The sequence below is a fragment of the Balaenoptera ricei genome, chromosome X (genome assembly GCF_028023285.1).
Source record: "Balaenoptera ricei isolate mBalRic1 chromosome X, mBalRic1.hap2, whole genome shotgun sequence".
Taxonomy (NCBI): domain Eukaryota; kingdom Metazoa; phylum Chordata; class Mammalia; order Artiodactyla; family Balaenopteridae; genus Balaenoptera; species Balaenoptera ricei.
In genome coordinates this window covers 44175979-44192890 of record NC_082660.1, presented here as the reverse complement: position 1 = coordinate 44192890, position 16912 = coordinate 44175979, and the positions used below count along the sequence as shown (strand labels likewise).

Genomic DNA, 16912 nt, shown 5'->3' with positions numbered 1-16912 from the left:
GGCCCCAGTGGAAGGCAACACTGCCAGAGGGGAACTGACAGTGGAAGAATTAACAGGGACTGTGGTTCAAAGTCAGATAAGGGGAGCATTGATGGTAGAAGAGTTTACACACAGGGTTCAATAACAGACGAGAAAATCACTGATGGTGGAATAAAGAGACCCAAATTTGGGGTTATGTAAGAGGGGCCGGGATTTTTTTAATTAGTTAACAATCGTTCTGTTTGATTATCTAGACAGAGAGATGTTGGTGTTAGAATACTTAGCAAATGATTGAACTCAGACTAGAGGGGCATTAAGAGTTAACAGAGGCCCTGGTTTAGGGTCAAACCAGAGAAACAGAGATGGAGACAATTGAATAAATATCTGGGTTTGAGCTAGGTCAAGAGAGGAACAGATTCTAGAATAGTTAACAGAGCCCGGGGTTTGAGTTCAGATTCCAGGAGCACTGATGTTGGAAGAAATAACTGTACAAGTTCAATGACAGACTCACAGGCTACTGGTAACAGAACAGTTATCAGAGGATCAGGTTTGAGGCCAAATCACGGGGGAGTTAATGGTGGTATATTTAACAGAGGTTTGAGGATAGGCCTGGAGTGGAGGGATTTAAATGGCTGTGTTGGATAATTAGACCAGTAGATCATTGAATTTGGAAGAGTAAACATCAGACAGATGGGAGAGCAAGGATAGTGGAAGAGCTTTGATAAGGAAGCAGGATGACATTGAAGGTGGAATGACAATAAAAGAGACCCTGGTTTGAGAATAGACCAGCAGGACATTGATGTTGCAGCAGTTAATAGTGGACTAGGTCTGAGGTCAGACCAATGGAGCACTGTGGCTTAAGAGTTAAAATGGCCTGGGTTCAAAGTCAGATCAGAAAGGATTGAAGGTTGAATAGTTAAAAAGAAGCCTAGGTACAACAGTGTAGGAGTCTTGGATGAAGAATTAATAAGAGGTCTGGGTTTGATTTGAGACTAGAGGGGCCTTTCAATTAGAATATGAACTGAAGGCCTGGGTTCAAGGTCATGCCAAAGGAGCAGTGACGGGAGGATACTTAACAGAGACCTTGTTTTTATGGCAGACCAGAAGGGCACTGATGGTGGAATTATTAATAGAGGAGGTCAAACCAGAGAGACTGGCATCTTGGAATAGTTCAAAATCAGATCGGAGGCTCCCTGACTTCAGACTATACTACAAAGCTACAGTAATCAAGACACTATGGTACTGGCACAAAAACAGAAATACAGATCAATGGAACAGGATAGAAAGCCCAGAGATAAACCCACGCACATATGGTCACCTTATCTTTGATAAAGGAGGCAAGAATATACAATGCAGAAAAGAAAGCCTCTTCAATAAGTGGTGCTGGGAAAACTGGACAGCTACATGGAAAAGAATGAAATTAGAACACTCCCTAACACCATACACAAAAATAAACTCAAAATGGATTAAAGACCTAAATGTAAGGCCAGACACTATAAAACTCTTAGAGGAAAACATAGGTAGAACACTCTATGGCATAAATCACAGCAAGATCCTTTTTGATCCACCCCCTAGAGAAATGGAAATAAAAACAAAAATAAACAAATGGGACCTACCTAATGAAACTTAAAAGCTTTTGCACAGCAAAGGAAACCATAAACAAGATGAAAAGACAACCCTCAGAATGGGAGAAAATATTTGCAAATGAAGCAACTGACAAAGGATTAATCTCCAAAATTTACAAGCAGCTCACGTAGCTCAATATCAAAAAAACAAACAACCCAGAGGGGGGAAAAAAAAACCCAATCCAAAAATGGGCAGAAGACCTAAATAGACATTTCTCCAAAGAAGATGTACAGATTGCCAACAAACACATGAAAGAATGCTCAACATCACTAACCATTAGAGAAATGCAAATCAAAACTATAATGAGGTATCATCTCACACCGGTCAGAATGGCCATCATCAAAAACTTTACAAACAATAAATGCTGGAGAGGGTGTGGAGAAAAGGGGACCCTCTTGCACTGTTGGTGGGAATGTAAATTGATACAGCCACTATGGAGAACAGTATGGAGGTTCCTTAATAAACTACAAATAGAACTACCATACGACCCAGCAATCCCACTACTAGGCATATAACCTGAGAAAACCATAATTCAACAAGAGTCATGTACCACAATGTTCACTGCAGCTCTATTTACAAGAGCCAGGACATGGAAGCAACCTAAGTGTCCACTGACAGATGAATGGATAAAGAAGATGTGGCACATATATACAATGGAATATTACTCAGCCATAAAAAGAAACAAAATTGAGTTATTTGTAGTGAGGTGGATGGACCTAGAGTCTGTCATACAGAGTGAAGTAAGTCAGAAAGAGAAAAACAAATACAGTATGCTAACACATATATATGGAATCTAAGAAAAAAAAAAGGTTATGAAGAACCTAGGGGTAAGACAGGAATAAAGACACAGACCTACTAGAGAATGGACTTGAGGATATGGGGAGGGGGAAGGGTAAGCTGTGACGAAGTGAGAGAGTGGCATGGACATATATACACTACCAAACATAAAATAGATAGCTAGTGGGAAGCAGCCGCATAGCACAGGGAGATCAGCTCGGTGGTTTGTGACCACCTAGAGGGGTGGGATAGGGAGGGTGGGAGGGAGGGAGACGCAAGAGGGAAGAGATATGGGAACATATGTATATGTATAACTGATTCACTTTGTTATAAAGCAGAAACTAACACACAATTGTAAAGCAATTATACTCCAATGAAGATGTTAAAAAAAAAAGATAAGAATAAGTCCAAAATAATTATTAAATAAACATACTACTGTTCTCTACTTTTTTAATAAAATTTAAGATTTAAAAAAAAATCTACATACAACAAATGCTGGAGAGGGTGTGGGTGTGGAGAAAAGGGAACCCTCTTGCACTGTTGGTGGGAATGTAAATTGATACAGCCACTATGGAGAACAGTATGGAGGTTCCTTAATAAACTACAAATAGAACTACCATACGACCCAGCAATCCCACTACTGGGCATATAACCTGAGAAAACCATAATTCAACAAGAGTCATGTACCACAATGTTCACTGCAGCTCTATTTACAAGAGCCAGGACATGGAAGCAACCTAAGTGTCCACTGACAGATGAATGGATAAAGAAGATGTGGCACATATATACAATGGAATATTACTCAGCCATAAAAAGAAACAAAACTGAGTTATTTGCAGTGAGGTGGATGGACTTAGAGTCTGTCATACAGAGTGAAGTAAGTCAGAAAGAGAAAAAGAAATACCATATGCTAACACATATATATGGAATCTTAAAAAAAAAAAAAAGGTTCTGAAGAACCTAGGGGCAGGACAGGAATAAAGACGCAGACGTAGAGAATGGACTTGAGGACACAGGGAGGGGGAAGGGTAAGCTGGGACAAAGTGAGAGAGTGGCATGGACTTATGTATACTACCAAATGTAAAATAGCTAGCTAGTGGGAAGCAGCCGCATAGCACAGGGAGATCAGCTCAGTGCTTTGTGACCACCTAGAGGGGTGGGATAGGGAGGGTGGGAGGGAGATGCAAGAGGGAGGAGATATGGGGATATATGTATATGTAGAGCTGATTCACTTTGTTATAAAGCAGAAACTAACACACCACTGTAAAGCAATTATACTCCAATAAAGCTGTTAAAATAAAAATCAGATCGGAGGGCCTTGATCTTAGAATAGTTAACAGAAGTCTCCACTCCCAGTCAGACCAGAGGGCTGATGATGGTGGAACAGTTTATAGAGGTCAGGGCAGAAGGGCATCAGCAGTGGAATAACTGAAAAAGCTCTGGGTTTTGGTTGAATGAGAAGCCTATCATGTTGGATTAGTTAAGAGATACCCATGTGAAACTTCAGATCAAAGGGGGTCTTGAAGGAGTAAAAGCTAACAGAGCCCGAATTTGAGGTCAGGCCAGAAATGTCTTGATGATTCTAGAGTTCAAAAAGGCCCAGCTGGGACTTCCCTGGTGGTGCAGTGGTTAAGAATCCGCCTGCCAATGCAGGGGACACGGGTTCGAGCCCTGGTCCGGGAAGATCCCACATGCTGTGGAGCAACTGAGCCCATGTGTCACAACTACTGAGCCTGCGCTCTAGCGCCCGCAAGCCACAATTACTGAAGCAGGCGTGCTTAGAGCCCGTGCTCCGCAACAAGAGTAGCCCCCACTCACCGCAACTAGAGAGAGCCCACATGCAGCAACGAAGACCCAACACAGCCAAAAATAAATAAAATTAAATTAAATAAATAAATAAATTTTAAAAGGCCCAGTCAGAGCAGAAAGCCAGTGATAGTGGGATATTAACTAGAGGCCCGCATTCAAGGTTGGACCAAAGAATAGTCAGCAGAATTTCAGTTCTAGATAAGACCAAAGGGGTATTGATGGTGGAGTGGTTAAGAGTTCCAGATCTGATGTTAAATCAGAGGCACAGTGATGACGGACAAGTTAACAGAGGTCCAAGTCTGACCAGTAAGTTTATTTTTTTATTATTTGCTCTTTATTTATTTCCCCTTAGGTTGTAAGTCAAGAAAATCATGATGATGAATTTAAAGCAGAAGGTCAACTCTGTTACCTCAAAATTTCACAAGGAGGAAGTCCCCCAAATCATGTATAACAACATCTGTGATCAGCCATCTTGAATCCAGATGCAATGAAGACATGAAAAATGTGAAGAAAAGAAGAAAGTATTAGAGAAAAATGAGGCTCCCCCAAATTATCTTGTGATCTGCTAACCTTAGTGGAAACCAAGCATCTTTTTGGTGCTCCATACTGTGTAGAAAAGAGTTAACGGCAGGCCTGAATTGCTGTCTTTGGAAAGGCCTGCTTCAAGGGGGGCCCTTGGCTGGCATCTGGAAATTTAGATTCCAGGAAGATTCCCACCACTCTCTAATTGATAAGAGTGACCCACTGTGCCTGAACTGTTCGTCCAAGCACCGTGGTTTATGCTAAACACCTGCTTTCCTTCAGGGAGTCTGGGAGTTGGGTATGTGCCAGGCAGAGGGTGCTTACATGACCAACCCCCAATAGAAACCATGGGCAGAGTCTCTAACAAGCTTCCCTGGTTCATAGTGTTTCACATGTGTTGTCACAACTGAGGGAATTAAGGGTGTCCTGTGAGGCTTCACTGGAAGATGACCCTTGGAGGCTTGTGCCTGTTTCCCCTGGACCTCACCCCATGCGCCATTTCCCTTTGCTGACTGTGCTCTGTATCTTTTTGGTGTAAAAATCATAGCCATGTATACAACCATATGAGGAGACTGAGAATCCTCCTAGCAAATCACTGAGTCTGTGAACAGTCCAGCTCTCTGGACTATCACCACCATCTCATCACCATTTACCTTAAGGTCTGTCAGATGGAAGTACCAGATAGAAGTGCTTCTGGCTACAAGTAACCGCACTGTCCAATAACAGTGGCTTGAATGAACAAGAGGTTATTTTCCTCCCTCAACAAGACTGCTGGTGTTAGTTCAGCAGCTCAACAATGTTGGGTCAGGTCAGGGTCTCTGTGACTCTGTGGACTGACCCTGAGGTCTCAAGACGGTAGCTACACTTCCCATTGATACATCTGGATGCGGCAGCCTATGGAGCTGGAGGGAAGGGAGCAGTTGGAGCAAGAGGCTCTTTGATACCCTGGAACTTTGACATTTCCTGGTGATTCAGGTCATTGACAAGGGATTTGGGTTATCTATCTCCCTGTCTACACCCCAAGCTTTCTGTCCTCACTCAGGGCTCCTCTCAAATACTGAACATTACTCTGTGTTCCCTGAGCTGTTCCAGGCCTTGAATTTGGGCCCTGGGTGGGCATGGGAGGAGCTAGGGGTGGTCTGGAGTTTCTCTGGGGTGGAGAGAGATCCCCTATCCCTTTCCTCCCACAACAGGAGCCACTACCTCAGCCTCAGGGTCCATAGTTGCTCTGCACCGCCTTGGCGCTCTCAACACCTCTGCTCCCTGCTTGCGGAAAACAACCAACGCACCGACAGGTGTGGGGCCCAGGGTGCGGCTGGCCCGGGGGTTGGGGGAGCCTGGGAGCCTCAGCCTCCCTGAGGAGCCAGCGGAGTCCTGCAGACTAATAGGATGAAACCCCTGTGGTAGAAGCCAACATTCCCTACCTCAGCCCCTCCGCTGCCACCACCCTGGTGCAAGTCCCCATCACTGCTCACCTCAACTACTGCAGGGTCTCCTGACTGATCCCCCTGCTCAAGCTCCCCCATCCCAGTCTGTTCTCTTCACAGTGCCCACAAGGATCCTCTCACAGCCAAGTGAGATCATGTCCCTACTCTGCTCAAAATGTTCTGGTGACTCACGCCTCACTCAGCAAAAACGCTCAAGTCCTCACTGTGGCCCCCAAAGCCCTCCAGGATTGGGCCTGTCCAACCTCATCTCTTACCAAACCTTAATCTAGCCACACTGGCCTCTACAATGGTCCTCCTGGCACACTCCAGCCTTGGTGCCTCTGAACTGCCTTTTCTCTACCTATGATATTCTTCTCCCTCACACACTATGGCTCTCTCACTTCATTCAGGTCTTCGTTTAAATTTCACACTGTCAGAGACCGCAAATAGCCAAAGAAATCTTGAGAAAGAAAAACGGAGCTGGAGGAATTAGGCTCCCTGACTTCAGTCTACACTACAAAGCTACAGTAATCAAAACAGTATGGTACTGGCACAAAAACAGAAATACAGATCAATGGAACAAGACAGAAAGCCCAGAAATAAACCCACGCACCTATGATCAATTAATCTACAACAAAGGAGGCAAGAATATACAATGGAGAAAAGAGAGTCTCTTCAATAAGTGGTGCTGGGAAAACTGGACAGCTACCTGTAAAAGAATGAAATTAGAACATTCTTTAACACCATACACAAAAATAAACTCAAAACGGATTAAGGACCTAAATGTGAGACCGGATACTATAAAACTCTTAGAGGAAAACATGTGCAGAACACTCTTTGACATAAATCGCAGCAATATCTTTTTGGTTTCACCTCCTAGAGTAATGAAAATAAAAACAAAAATAAACAAATGGGACCTAATTAAACTTAAAAGCTTTGGCACAGCAAAGGAAACCATAAACAAAACAAAAAGACAACCCACAGAATGGGAGAAAATATTTGCAAATGATGCGACGGACAAAGGATTCATCTGCAAAATATACAAACAGCTCACACAGCTCAATATCAAAAAACAAACAACCCTTGGAGCTTCCCTGGTGGTCCAGCAGTTAAGACTCCATGCTTCCACTGCAGGGGGCATGGGTTCAATCCCTGGTCAGGGAACTGAGATCCCGCACACCATGTGGTGCGGCCAAAACAAACGAACGAATGAACAAACAACCCAATCAAAAAATGGGCAGAAGATCTAAATAGGCATTTCTCCAAGGAAGACATACAGATGGCAAAAAAGCACATGAAAAGATGCTGATCATTGCTAATTATTAGAGAAATGCAAATCAAAACTACAATGAGGTATTACCTCACACCAGTCAGAATGGCCATCATCAAAAAATCTACAAACAATAAATGCTGGAGAGGGTGTGGAGAAAAGGGAACCCTCTTGCACTGTTGGTGGGAATGTAAATTGATACAGCCACTATGGAGAACAGTTATGGAGGTTCCTTAAAAAACTAAAAATAGAACTACCATACGACTCAGCAATCCCACTACTGGGCATATACCCTGAGAAAACCATAATTCAAAAAGAGTCATGTACCACAGTGTTCATTGCAGCACTATTTAGAATCGCCAGGACATGGAAGCAACCTAAGTGTCCATCGACAGATGAATAGATAAAGATGTGGCACATATATACAATGGAATATTTTCAGCCATAAAAAGAAACGAAACTGAATTATCTGTAGTGAAGTGGATGGACCTAGAGTCTGTCGTACAGAGTGAAGTAAGTCAGAAAAAGAAAAATAAATACCGTATGCTAACACATACATATGGAATCTAAAAAAAAAGTTGTTCTGATGAACCTAGGGGCAGGACAGGAATAAAGATGCAGAACTAGAGAATGGACTTGAGGACACGGGGAGGGGGAAGGGTAAGCTGGGATGAAGTGAGAGAGTAGCACTGACATATACACACTACCAAATGTAAAAGAGATAGCTAGTGGGAAGCAGCCACATAGCACAGGGAGATCAGCTTGATGCTTTATGATGACCTAGAGGGGTGGGATAGGGAGGGTGGGAGGGAGGTTCAAGAGGGAGGGGATATGGGGATATATGTATATGTATAGCTGATTCACTTTGTTATAAAGCAGAAACTAACACACCATTGTAAAGCAATTATACTCTGATAAAGATGTTAAAAAAACCCCAAAAAACAAAAAAAAACCCCATATGATCCAGCAATCCCATTCCTGGGCATATATCCAGAGAAAAAACCATAATTTGAAAAGATACATGCACCCCCAATGTTCACTGCAGCACTATTTACAATAGCCAAGACACGGAAGCAACTTAAATGTCCACTGACAGATGAATGGATAAAGAGGATGTGGCACATATATACAATGGAATATTACTCAGCCATAAAAAAAGAATGAAATAATGCCATTTGCAGCAACATGGATGGACCTAGAGATTACCATACTAAGTGAAGTAAGTCAGACAGACAAATATCATATGATATCACTTATATGAGGAATCTAAAACAATGATACAAATGAACTTATTTACAAAACAGAAACAGACTCACAGACTTAGAAAACAAGCATATGGTTACCAAAGGGGAAGGAGGGGAGGGAGGGATAAATTAGGAGTTTGGGATTAACATATACACACTTCTATACATAAAAAAGACAATCAACAAGGACCTAATGTAATACTCCAATATAAAATAAAAATTAAAGAAAAATAAATTTCACACTGTCAGAAACATCTTCCCTGATCATGACACCAAAAAGAGCCTAACCCTCCCCTCACTCCTGCACTCTATCCCCTGCCCTTTCTCCTCACAGCACTCAGCTTTAGCTGACCTATTAGATATTTTTGTCTATTATCTGCCTGCCTCCACTAGAATGTAAGCCCCAGGAGGGCAGCCATTCCTGTCCGTTTAAGTCACAGCTTGTACCCTCAGTGCCTAGAACAGGTCCCGGCGCACAGTAGGTGCTCCACAATGTCTGTCCAAAGCGTGACTGTATAAAACACTTGAAGTGGTGCCTCTGACATGGCAGACGTTCATAAACGGTTGCTGAATGAATCCATCAATGAATCAATGCATGAAGGCATGAATGAGGAGGTGAACCCCATCCCATCTTGGGTCCTAGAGCTGCCCTCTCCCCCATCCCACCCCCAGAAGACCTGGGAACCAGCCATCGGCACAACCACAGGAACTTTATTTACAAACACAAGCCTGGGGCCAGAGGCGGGTGGGAAAGTGGACAGGGGCAAGGCTGGAAGTCTCCTACTTCTGCTCCCGCCTCCAGACGATGACCATGCCGCTAGCGTCGCTGGAAGCCAGCAGGCTCTCATCGCAGTTGAAGCTGACATCCAGCACGGGCGCGCTGTGGCCCTGCAGCTTGTTGACGGCGGCCTTGGCTGCCCGCTCCACGTCAAAGAAATGCACGCACATGTCCTCGCTACCCGTCACTGCCCAGATGAGAGAAGACCATCAGGAGGTGCTGCAGGAGGCAGCGGGGTGCCCTGCGTGTGAAGTCTCTGAGGCGTCTGAGGTGTTGAGGGATTTATGTCCAAGGTGTGAGGTCGCGGGGCTGGGGGCTCTGGGGTGGACCATCCCTAGATGCAAGGTCACCTAGCTGTTTTGGCTCTGCGTCCAGAGTGTGAGTTCTCTGAGCTCTTTGTTGGCGGCGGGGAGGGGTCTGTGTCTTAGGCTGTGAGGTTTCTGGGCTGTTTGGGGGTCTGTGTTCAAAGTGTGAGGTTGCTGGGGCGGGAGAGTTCTCGAGGCCCAGGAAGTCAGGGCATTAGGATGTCGTGATAGCTGAGCCAGATCAGCACCAGCCCTGGTCCCTGCCCCTCCCTGGCCATCCAGACACCCCGACCCCCTGGGACTCACCCACACAGGCCCCCTGGCGGAAGGACATGAGGGGGCAGAAAATGCTGCGCACGGGGTGCGAGCTCTGCTCAATGGGGAAGCTTCTCTTCAGCTGCAGGGTCCCCTCGTTGTCCACCACCCTGAGAGGAGGAAGAGAGTGGGTCAGGGGGCAGCCTCAGCCCCAGAGGGGGACGAACGGTGGGCCAGTCTGTGTCCCCACCCCTGCACCTGAGGTCTTTTCAAGGTTCATGAAATCCAGTTTTGAGACGACTGCATAAACCTATAAAGCACGGGCTGGTGTAAGAGTTAGTGACAGTTTGGAAACTGTATCTGTTGATACAAATGGGGAGCCTCTGTTGTTTAATTCACTAGTGTCTTTTCCTAAGGGTCCCTAAGAGATCCTGATTTAGGACGGGCACAAAGAGAGGGAATGACTGACCAAACTACAGCACCCCTGCACCGTGGAATACCACATGGCCATTCAAAGGAATGAACCCGAGCTACTGCAGGGAGCCTGGGGCATTTCCACAGGCAGTTTGGTGAGAAAAGCATTCCAGCGTGCAGCCCAGGCTGAGAACTGCATTTAGATGACAGACATAAGTGAGTGGGGATAGTAAAACTCCCAGCTTCAAAAAAAAAACAAAAACAAAAAAAGAAAGGAAGGAAGGGAAAGCAGGCCACTGCTCTACGGGGACTCTAGTCTATTTTATGGCTCAGTTTGCTCATCTGTAAAATGGACATGATTACAGCACCCACCTCACAGGGTTGCTGTGAGGATTAAATGAGGGGATATGTATAAGGTACTTTGAACAGGGCCTGGCCCAGCAACTGCTACACACATGGTAGCTACTGCTATTACTATTACTGCTCCTATTGCATTACTGCTCCTATTGATGTCACCATTATCATATTATTACTATTATTAGGAGACCGGACCTCCCCCCTCAATGAAGTTAAGCTCCATGGCTTAGTCTGCTGGGGAGACAGGGCTCTCGTACCAGTCTGACAGAGGCGGCAGGCCCCCCACCTCCAGGCGGCCCAGAGAGGAGACCCACCTGTAGAGCAGCAGCTTGTTGAGGCAAGCATTGATGAGCAGCGAGGGGTCCCGGGCCTCGCGGCTGACCCAGGAGCGGGCGGAGATGCTGGTCACGGGGCTGCCCTCGTGCACCACCAGACGCTTGGCTTTGGTCAGCTTCCCTGTGGCAGCAGAGGGAGGGGAGGCAGCGGTGAGGGCTGGGGCTATGCACCAGAAGGGTGAGAGTGTGAGCAGCCGGATGCAGGCCTAGGGTCTGCCTACCTGTGGCCATGTCGAAGAGGAAGGAGAAAACACTGCCACGGTCATCACCCGCCCAGAGCAGCCGGCCAGGGGCATCAAAGGACAGAGCGAGGACACGGCCTGTCAGCTTGCTGGAGCCACCCTTCACTTTCTTGCCCGTGGAGATGTTCATGACGTGCACGTTGTGCTTGGCATTCCCCACCTGTGGGTGAGACCCGCACACCATCACCCTGCTCCCAGCCAGTCCCTCCTTGAATCTGACCACAGCGGGGCTGCTGTCGATGGGACTGGCTGATCCCTACTGGACTCTCATCACAGTGAGGGTGGGCCGGCAGACTGGAAGGTGACTCAGGCCGGTAATCCTCCCCAGCCAGTCCCTCTTGCAATCTGACCAGAAGAGACAGCTGCTCCCAGAACTAAAGGGGCCTGCCTGGTCCTTCCTGGAGCCTTGACTATACTAGGGCGGCGGCTGCTGCTACAGCTGAAAGGATCCCAGAGCACGGGCTCACTGGGCCAGCTCCCCCTACTCCCCGCTCAGGACCAGGCCAGACTTTTCATTTCCTTCCCCTGCCCTCTGACTCTCTATCCGGGTCGGACCACCGTGACGCTGCCACTGAGATGAAACAAGGTTTCCGACTAGTAATCCTGCTCCCCAACCAGCAGCCCCTGCATTTGGAAAACGGTAGGACTACTCCTGATGGGACCGTGACCCTACCCCCAGACCGTCCCCCATCCCCGGAGTCTACCACAGTGAGGCCATCCCAGACCAAGAACCACGTCCCCGGTTCTGCCCCGTTTCCCTCTGAGTCTGGCCAGAGGAGGATGGAGGCGATGGACTAGAGGGGACCCCCTTATCCCGACTCCCTGCGACAGCCCTCCTGGCCCGGCATCCCGCCCTCGGCAAGGGGGTGCTCTGGAGCCTGACCACAGTGAGGTTGTTGTTGACCGGCTGGAAGGTGCAGCAGAGCAGTTCGGCGCTGTCGGGGTCAGGGATCTCCCGGATGCAGCGGCCGTCCTCAGAGGCCCAGATGCGCATGGTGGCATCAAGCGAGGTGGACACGAGGATGTCGTTGGAGAGGGACCAGGCGAAGTCGGAAACCCCACGGGTGTGGCCCCGCAGCACTCGGAGCACGGTGGGCGGGGCGGGCACCAGCTGGCACAGCGAAATGCTGCCATCAAGCGAGCAGCAGGCCAGGCGGTGCCGGTCGTCATTGGCGAAGCGCACCCTGGGGACTGCAAGGCCAAGGAGCCATTTGTGAGAGCCAGCACGCTCACCGAATGCTTTCATTTACAGAAGGTTCTGACGTGTGAGCCAAGGGCCGGGACCCACTGCACCAGGCACAGTGGCCTCAGCAACGGGCCTTTCCTTGGCTGAGAAAGAGAGCTGGAACCCCAAAAGGCCCTCTGCCCAAAGCTCCCTAAATCTTGGCAGGTACTTTATGGATTGCAAATGACTTCTGCAATGCGAAAAGCCTTCTACATCTCAGTAAGCGCTTTACAGTTACCAAGGTCTTGGCAGTTTGCAAAACCCACTCTGCCCTTTGCAAGGGGATTTCTCCGCAGCAAAGGTTTTAAGCTCGTTCAAGCGACTCATGACCCCAGAAGCCTTCTGCAAAGTGCTCTTTTAAGCTGCTGAGCCCCTTTATGGTAGACAAAGTAACCAAGACTTTGCAGATCACTTTGCAGAGGGCTTTTAGGTTTTGCGAAAGGTGTGATGAATAGCAATTCCTCCCTCAGAGGTGGGCCTGAGACTCTGCATTCCAAAAAAGGATGCACTGGGTGGTTGTCACCCAGTTGTTTGGGCAAATGCGTGGTGACGGGACCCACCATCCACTGGCTCACCTGCCTCATCCACGTGCTGGTCAAAAACATGGTACATGCCCGCAAAGGCGTAGTTCTCGCTCAGCGATGTGTCCCCGGCCATGGCTCGACTTGCTTCTGCCGCTGACGTGGGCACCACGCTGCCGGGGGGCCTAGGTCCCAACAGGAGTGAGGGGTGAGAGGAGGGAGGTACTAGCGTTTGGCCTGCCATTGCCCCGTGGCTCCTCTCCTCCTCACAAACCTTCAGCTGCCCCTGGTGCATACCTGTCCTCATAGACGGCACGGTTCATTTGTGCCTGCAGCTGGTAGGAGCCTCGGCTGACGGAGCGGCGGTGCCCACGGGCCCCCAGGGCCCGAGGGTCATCCTCGAAGTCCTGCAAACAGAGGGTCAGGGTAGGCACACCTTGCAAACAGCCCTCAAGAACCTATGGGATTTAGAGTTTTCAAAATATACCCAGAACCACGGGACTTCCCTGGTGATCCAGTGGTTAAGACTCTGCGCTTCCACTGCAGAGGGTCAGGGTAGGCACACCTTGCAAACAGCCCTCAAGGACCTATGAGATCTAGAGTCTTCAAAATATACCCAGAACCATGGGACTTCCCTGGTGGCCCAGTGGTTAAGACTCTGCACTTCCACTGCAGAGGGTGCAGGTTCGATCCCTGGTCGGGCAACTGAGATCCCGCATGCTGGAACCAGACCCCTTCTCACCCCTTCCACTGCCACCACTGTCACCTGGACTACTGCGGTGGCCTCTGCACTAGTTCCCCTGGTCTCACCCTTGCCCCTCTCAGCAAATACTTAACAAATGCTCTTTGAACAAAGAATGAACACTTTTCCCCCAGAAAACCACTCAGCTTTGTCTCTTGCCTCATTCAAGTCTCAGCTCAATTGTCACCTCCTCAGAGACGCCTTCCCTGAGCATCCCCATTAAAAATAGCTTCTCTCTGTCCCCAACACCTGTCCTGTTTCATTCCCAAAGTCAGCTTTATTTTTCCATGTTAGCACTCCTCACTACAAGCCATGGTAGTTATTCACTTGTTTACCTGGTTTGCTACGTTTATTGACCTACTTATCTTGTTTATTGCCTGTTTATCAACCTATTTATCTTATTGTCTGTTGATTTATCTCATACATTATCTCTTTTTGCCCTCTGCTCATCCTAAGAGCCAGGAAGAGTGCCTGGAACATAGCAGGTGCTCGACAAGTCTGTTGAGTGAATATATATGGAGGCAGGTGGCGTGGGGAGGAGCTCACCTCCATGCGGTCAAGGGTAGTGCGGCTGCTGCGGACGATGCTGTTGCTATAGGCACGAGCACTTCCTGGCTCAGAGAGGGGCCCGTAGCGCTGGCCCAGCAGCTGCCCACGCAGCCTCAGGTACTGCCGACGCAGTGCTGGAGGGTGCCCAGCCTTGGCATTCTCCCGCAGTAGCTGGCTGCGCCGTCGGATATATTGTGTCCGAAACTGTGGAAACGTTGGTGTGCGGTACGCATTGTACCTGCGATGGCAGGAGGCAAGGCGGGCAGCAGGCACAGGACAGAGGGAATCAATCAGCTCAGGGGATAGGGAAGGAGAATGAAGTGTGTGGCAGTGATAGGTCAGGATGGCAAGTGATCAGCAGTGGTGATGGGGGTCTCTCTGGTGTTGTGATAAGGGTGTGTCCACAGTAATAATGGGCATGGCAATGAGGGCAGTGTGGGCACAATGGAGGCAGTCTGCAGTTCTGCTGGAATTGGTATGGGGTGACTGAGTCAGTGTAGGCAATAATAGGGGCCAATCTGACATGGTGACAGGGGTTACTGCGGGGCAATGGTGGGGGTCAGTATGGCGATTGGGTCAGACTGGGGAAGTGATGGTAAGAGAAGTCCGGGGGCAAAAGTGGGGAACAGGATGTCACCAGCATGGGCTCTATCACCCACCCCCAACAAAGGCTCCAATACCACAGACTCTGCGCATGCCCACATGTGACTGCATTATCCTAGCATGCTGTTTAACGACCCTCGCTTGCCAGTCATTCCCTATGAGCAAGCCCCACACCCTGCTACTGCGCATGCTCACCTCCAGCAAGCCCACTCAGCCGCGTAAGGCAAGTTCTCCGCCCAGCCTCACTTATCGCCACTACGCATGCACCACAGTAACTTCCGCTCCCGCGAGCTTCGACCCCATGCCTCACCTCGCGTCTACTGCTAAGACCTGCTGCCACACCGCGGCCATTCCCCGGCCTCCTCTTCCGGCGCGTCCGCCCGCGGGAGCCTGCAGGACAAGGGCCTGGAATGTCAGCGTCTCAAGTGAAGCGATCTAGATCCGCCCCTTCCGCCAGGCGATCGTTGCCATAGACACCGACTCCCTCCAGTCCAGGATGTCACGAAATCCCACCCGGCTGTTAGCATGGTCACCACCCCAGTCCTGCCCTTCCCGGGCAGCGCCCGGATGATTCACAGCAGACCTGGCCCCGCCCCTCCCCGGTCACCATAGCAACGCCCCTCCTCCCGCCGCCTAGCAATCCTTGTTGGCATTCTCCACCCATCTTGCCCCCACCGCCCCCGCCTTCCCTTCTCGGGTCCAAGAGCAGGACCCGGGATCAGGGACCACCTCCGGGGCTGCCTCCCGCTCTTGAGGCTCCCGGGGCGGCCCTGAAACCAGTATCACCCTTCTCTCCTGTCTCTCTCAAGCTCCAGCAAGATGGCCGCCTGCTGCCAGGAAGAACTGCCGAGCGCAGAACAAATCGATAGGAATCCTCCCCAGAGCGTGGGAGAACCACGCAGGCGCATTAAGGGACAGTAGCTTCTGGCACAAGGATGGAGGCTCCGCCCTTTTAAGTTCTCTCCAGCCTCAGTCCCTAATGGCATTTTTTTGTGTACACAAGAACAATGTCCAGGGACCACAGGGACAGGGGCGAGTATGCGAATCACTCACTGAAAATCAGAAATATGACTTTCAAAAACAAAAAAAAAAGAAACGAAAGGACTTTTTTTGAAAGAGCGGTATAAGCTGCTTTTTAGCAGCACAATCTTGGCCAAGCAAGATTTGAAGTGCAGAATAAAAAATAATCACACATGCAGAGGCCCCCAGAAAATTCTCCAGTTCCTAGGTGACTGATGGGCCTTCAGACACGCCCAGAGTAAGAAGAGCCCTTTCTGTGTGTCTGTGTTGGGGTGGGCGGCTTGGATACTCCCAAGGAGCTTGGTCTGGGCGTGAGTCTCTGAAGGCAGAAGATATAAATAGGTACAACAAGCTTTGGGGTTTGGATCCCAGGAGGCTATCTGAAATCATCCTTATTTCAACTCCAACAAGAAGCTGCATCTCTATTCATCTTAAGGTGATCAGGATAGACAATGTACAAAGTTGGAACACAATGTTTAGTAGCTTCCTGTCGGATCTTGACTTTGACACAATTCTCATTATTGTTCAGATTATTGTATGTGTTATAAAAATAGTGTTATTTTCACACTATTTTTGAAAATTTATTTTTAAAATAAATTTATTTATTTATTTTTTTGGCTGCGTTGGGTCTTCGTTGCCGTGAGTGGGCTTTTCTCTAGTTGCCGCGAGCGGGGCTACTCTTTGCTGTGGTGTGCGGGCTTCTCATTGCGGTGGCTTCTCTTTGTTGCAGAGCACAGGCTCTAGGCATGTGGGCTGCAGCAGCTGTGGCACGTGGGCTCAGTAGTTGTGGCTCGCGGGCTCTAGAGCGCAGGCACAGTAGTTGTGGCACACGGGCTTAGTCGCTCCGCAGCATGTCGGATCTTCCCGGACCAGGGCTCAAACCCGTGTCCCCTGCATTGGCAGGCGGATTCT

At 48.7% G+C, this 16912-nt stretch overlaps 1 protein-coding gene across 3 annotated transcripts; it reads right to left on the bottom strand.

Annotated features, from left to right (window-relative positions):
• Positions 1-9345: 9345 nt before the first annotated feature.
• WDR13 (WD repeat domain 13) lies at positions 9346-15888 on the bottom strand. Of its 3 annotated transcripts, none has more exons than XM_059911172.1 (10): positions 15780-15888; positions 15291-15379; positions 14375-14581; positions 13384-13493; positions 13141-13271; positions 12224-12531; positions 11320-11500; positions 11078-11219; positions 10044-10162; positions 9346-9619 (listed from the first exon to the last, which is right to left on the bottom strand). In XM_059911172.1, exons 1-10 carry the CDS (start codon positions 15886-15888, stop codon positions 9435-9437), a joined length of 1581 nt encoding a protein of 526 aa, XP_059767155.1. In that variant the 3' UTR covers positions 9346-9434. The 3 variants fall into 3 exon arrangements, with proteins under 3 accessions (XP_059767155.1, XP_059767154.1, XP_059767153.1); XM_059911171.1 differs by having other exon boundaries at positions 14375-14615; positions 15291-15370; positions 15767-15843; XM_059911170.1 differs by having other exon boundaries at positions 14375-14615; positions 15291-15370; positions 15710-15800.
• Between the last annotated feature and the right edge of the window lie 1024 nt (positions 15889-16912).

Excerpts from the sequence above, each read along its gene's own strand:
- WDR13 (XM_059911172.1), bottom strand. The coding sequence starts at position 15,888 with ATGCGCCTGCGTGGTTCTCCCACGCTCTGGGGAGGATTCCTATCGATT. Across the intron at positions 15,380-15,779 it reads CTTGCTGGAGCTTGAGAGAG|GTCCTGCAGGCTCCCGCGGG; the intron begins ACAGGAGAGAAG and ends TTCCAGGCCCTT. Across the intron at positions 9,620-10,043 it reads CCGCCAGGGGGCCTGTGTGG|TGACGGGTAGCGAGGACATG; the intron begins GTGAGTCCCAGG and ends TCATCTGGGCAG.